The sequence below is a fragment of the Achroia grisella genome, unplaced genomic scaffold (genome assembly GCF_030625045.1).
Source record: "Achroia grisella isolate CSIRO2021 unplaced genomic scaffold, CSIRO_AGI_Agris_v1 utg20445, whole genome shotgun sequence".
NCBI lineage: Eukaryota > Metazoa > Arthropoda > Insecta > Lepidoptera > Pyralidae > Achroia > Achroia grisella.
Genome location: NW_026712705.1, coordinates 7686 through 12003, shown reverse-complemented (window position 1 = coordinate 12003; position 4318 = coordinate 7686). Strand labels below are relative to the sequence as shown.

The following is a 4318-nucleotide window of genomic DNA, read 5'->3' as shown; positions in this document are numbered from 1 at the left end:
CTACCTACATTAATACACTTTATTAATAAACTAGCTGTTCCCGCGACTTCGTCCGCATGGAATTAAAATTTATTTTTCTAAAATAAAAGTAGCCTAAGTTACTCCTTATTACATCAGCTACTTGCCAATAAAAGTCCCATAAAAATCGGTCCAGTAATTTCAGAGATTAGCCGGAACAAACAGACAGACAGACAAAAATTGTAAAAAATGTTATTTAAGGTGTATGTACCGTATTTATATTCATCAACAATCCAAATTTATTTATATGTATAAATGAAGTATAAAAGTATGTGTAATAACTTTTTATTCTGTTGTAAAATTTGTATACATTCATAAATATTATTAATTGAGAATTTTTTTATTTATAGCAATAGTTGAACCATTAATAAAGAAAATAAAAGAGAGCGCGCAATGAAATCAAAGAAGTAGGTGCAAAAGAAGTATGTACAAATAAGTTGTCTTTGCTTGTTAGGAGTGATACATGAAATTTAGAAATATTAGTATGTCAATGTTTTATTGCAAAGGTTATTGTAATTTAAATTTCCAAAGATAGAAGTTAATAATCATATACATTGGAATGTTTTTCATATGTAAATATAAAATTGTAACTAGTCAATTGTCTAAACATAAGTTTTTTAAGTGTTATTATACTCTGTAGTACAAATACTGCTATTAGAATATTGATCTACACCCTGAGTTCTTGTTCATAATTTAATGTGGTATTATTTTTTTGTTCACAGAGATGACATGAGAGAATCTATTGTACAAAACAATATAGCATTTAAAAGAAGAAATTTGGAAATGTTAGAAGTTGAACATGCATATAATATTAGAATATTGAAGTTAAAAATAAAAAAAATTGAATTAGAAATAGATTTATTAAAATCTAAAAATCATCATACAATATAAAAAACATATAATAAGCAATGTCCTTGCAACTGATTTTAAGGCTGATACTATATAATGAGTGTCTGTGTACTGATATAAGGCTGATTGTGTTGTGTAAATAAATAATTAAACTAAAAATGAGTTTCTATGAACTGCTTTCTCCTAACAGTACCACGAAGTGCGTTTTGAACACTTTGTTGTAAAACCCCTGTGTTTGAAGTGGATTCTCTAGCAATCTCACCAGGAAAAATGTCTTCCTTTATGTCTATTGCAATATTGTGAAGCACTGCACAAGCTACAACTGTCATTCTGGCTGTTTCAATGTCTCCAAACATGCCTCTTAATAGACAACGGAATCGTTGTTTCCACAGCCCAAAACACAATCTCTCAATTGTGTTACGTGTCTGTATATGACACCTGTTATAAGTTTCTTCCTGAGGAGTATTAGTATGTAATACCGGGGTAAATAAATATGGAGTGCAGGGATATCCACTGTCTCCCAGTAATATTCCGGAGAAGGCCCCAGCTTCAAACCTCTGTTTTAGTCTACACTCCCGAAATATTCTTGAATCATGTACACTACCAGGCGACCTCGTGACAATGTTCATAATATTCAAATCAGCATTACAACCACCTGAAATATTAAAACATTAAAATGTACTATTTACGACTTACTTAATCTCCTTTTTTTAATAAATATTAACATACAATGCTTGGAGATTTAATGTGACTGACAATAAAATAATTAAGAAATTATGTACATAAAATTATTATTTTGACAAAATTACAGTCTAAATTATTACATGATGATGAATATACAATCCAATCCTACACAATATCCTCTCCGTATTAACTCATATTTTAAATTTTTCCTTACAGTCCTCAGAATTTCCTGATATTTGGCGTAAAGCATTTGTCCTTCCTCTTCCCAAAATTCCAAATCCCAAGTCTCCTTCTCAAGTACGTCCTATATCCATATTACCTTTTTTGTCCAAAGTCTTAGAGGGTGCCGTTTATAAGCAACTTTCGAATTTTGTTTACGCAAACAACTTTCTTAGTAACTTCCAGTCTGGATTTCGTCCCGGACATAGTACAACTTCGGCACTCATAAAAGTTACTGATGACATAAGGGATGGTATGGAGAATTCTCATGTAACTATACTTATTTTAATAGACTTTTCTAATGCTTTTAACACTGTAGACCATGGGATTCTCTTGTCCATTCTGAGTCACCTTGGTGTTTCCTCAGCAGTTAACAAATGGTTTGCTTCTTATCTTTGTGGTCGCCAACAGGCGGTTCGCACTGAACAAGGCACTTCTGTCTGGTCTGACCTGACCGCCGGCGTACCCCAAGGCGGTATTCTTTCCCCCTGTTGTTCTCCATTTTCATTAATATGATTACACACCTTCTTCAATGCTCTTACCACTTGTATGCTGATGACCTACAGCTTTATACTCAATGTAATGTGTGCGACCTTGATGATGGTATCGACAAGGTAAACTCCGATCTCCGGGTCATTTGTGACTGGTCGCATAGATTTGGGCTAATGGTTAATCCTGCTAAGTGTCAGGCTATTTTACTAGGTAGTTTGCGGCAGTTGGACAGGATTGATCATGCCAGACTACAGAAAGTGGTATTTGGCTCCTCTGTTGTACCATTTTCCAATCACGTAAAAAACCTTGGCCTTTACATTGACAGCAACCTTAATTGGAATCACCAGGTGAGTGAGGTCAGCAGAAAAGTCATTGCTGCCTTACGGTCCTTATATAGATTTAAAAAATTTCTACCGGTCAGTACTAAATGTCTTTTGGTGCAGTCACTGATATTGCCTATAATTGACTATGGTGATGTGTGCTATCCGAATCTTAACCAAGACCTTCTAAATAAAATGGATCGTTTACTCAATAATTGCATACGCTTCATATTCGGTCTTCGTAAGTATGACCATATCTCACACTTCCGCTCTGAGCTGAAATGGCTTCCTATCCGCCAGCGCAGGAGTGTTAGAATTCTCTGTCAACTCTTTTCTGTCCTATACGATCCTCTAGCTCCTCGGTATCTCAAAGATAGATTTCTATTTCTAAGTTCATCACACTCTCGTGATCTTCGCTCATCTTCTAATCTCCTGCTGTATACTCCTTCTCATCGTTCTAACTTCTCATCCCAATCTTTCACCATTTCTGCTATTAATCTTTGGAATGCACTTCCTGTTGACCTCAGAAGATGTCAAACCAAATTTTCCTTAAAGAGATCCTTGCGTGAACACTACTTGAAATTCTTATAGCAATATTCATACAAACCACTGTCTCAAGATATATGTCATGAAATATTATATATTGTATATAGTTTAATATTATATTTAAATTGTATGATAATTATTAAGCTTATATATTTCGCTTTATTTATGTAATTATATAATTTTAGAAGTATATTTGTACGTTTATATATATATATATATACACCTATATACATATTTTTTTTCTGTATTAATCTATTTAATACTTGTAAAATTGCACCGCTATACTATCTCTGATCAACGCGTCGGTTGACTGGTAGAGAATGCCATCAGGCATTAAGTCCGCCATGTATACAATTTTGTGTGCAAAAGAATAAATAAATAAAATAAATAAATAAATAAATAAATTTTATTTAGTATCCATATCCATCCTTTGACATTTTTTATTTTTTTTTTTTTTTTTTTGTTTGCACCAATTATTACCCACTCAGTACCACATATCCCACTGTTTTAGGTTGACTGGAAGAGTCTCTTCTAGGGATAAGTCCACCCTTGCTCACATTGTCTCTAAATTATAATATCTTTTTATTATCTGTGCAATAAAGAATATATTAATGATTTCCTAATTACTTAAAAATTTACTTCTTTAAATTGACAATTTATTTTTATCATGTACTATCTAGACACGCGGTAGCGTGTCAAGCCGAGTTTCAAGTAACTGGCGAGCAGCACCGTGTATATATATATATTTACACGAACCATTTGGGGCCACTTTTGACCCCCTCATAACTCAAAAACTCTTTCACATAAACCTGTCAAATTTGGTTCATATATTGAGACTTGCGAGATAAATATGTGTTCCAAATTTCATAAACATATCTCAAACGGTTATTTAGATATTAACGTCCAAATATCGTCATTTTTATCACTGATCAACTATAGATCAAAATTATAACCCACTTCCAGATGACCTAGGAAGTTCAAATTTGGCATGCAGATAGGTAATTAGGTGAATATAAAGGAAAAAATCTGAAACTGGTAAATTGTTATCATTTTATTATAATTTTTCACTTTAATTGATTCTATTTCAACTTATATTAGACGATTACTAAAATTCTATGAAAACGTCGATAGCCACCAATGAACATTGATCCCTGGCAAAAATAGCTCATCTTGTACTGAACGGACAGTAA

General features: G+C 32.9%; 1 protein-coding gene across 1 annotated transcript; it reads right to left on the bottom strand.

Moving 5' to 3' along the window:
- Positions 1-1019: 1019 nt before the first annotated feature.
- On the bottom strand, positions 1020-2272 carry LOC131842113 (putative nuclease HARBI1). The gene is made up of 2 exons (XM_059190631.1): positions 2221-2272; positions 1020-1522 (listed from the first exon to the last, which is right to left on the bottom strand). Exons 1-2 carry the CDS (start codon positions 2270-2272, stop codon positions 1020-1022), a joined length of 555 nt encoding a protein of 184 aa, XP_059046614.1.
- Positions 2273-4318: the final 2046 nt, after the last annotated feature.

Bases quoted from the DNA above. Each gene is read 5' to 3' on its own strand.
- LOC131842113 (XM_059190631.1), bottom strand. From the start codon at position 2,272: ATGGAGAACAACAGGGGGAAAGAATACCGCCTTGGGGTACGCCGGCGG. The intron at 1,523-2,220 runs GTCAGACCAGAC...TTAATATTTCAG, and splicing joins TGGGGTACGCCGGCGGTCAG to GTGGTTGTAATGCTGATTTG.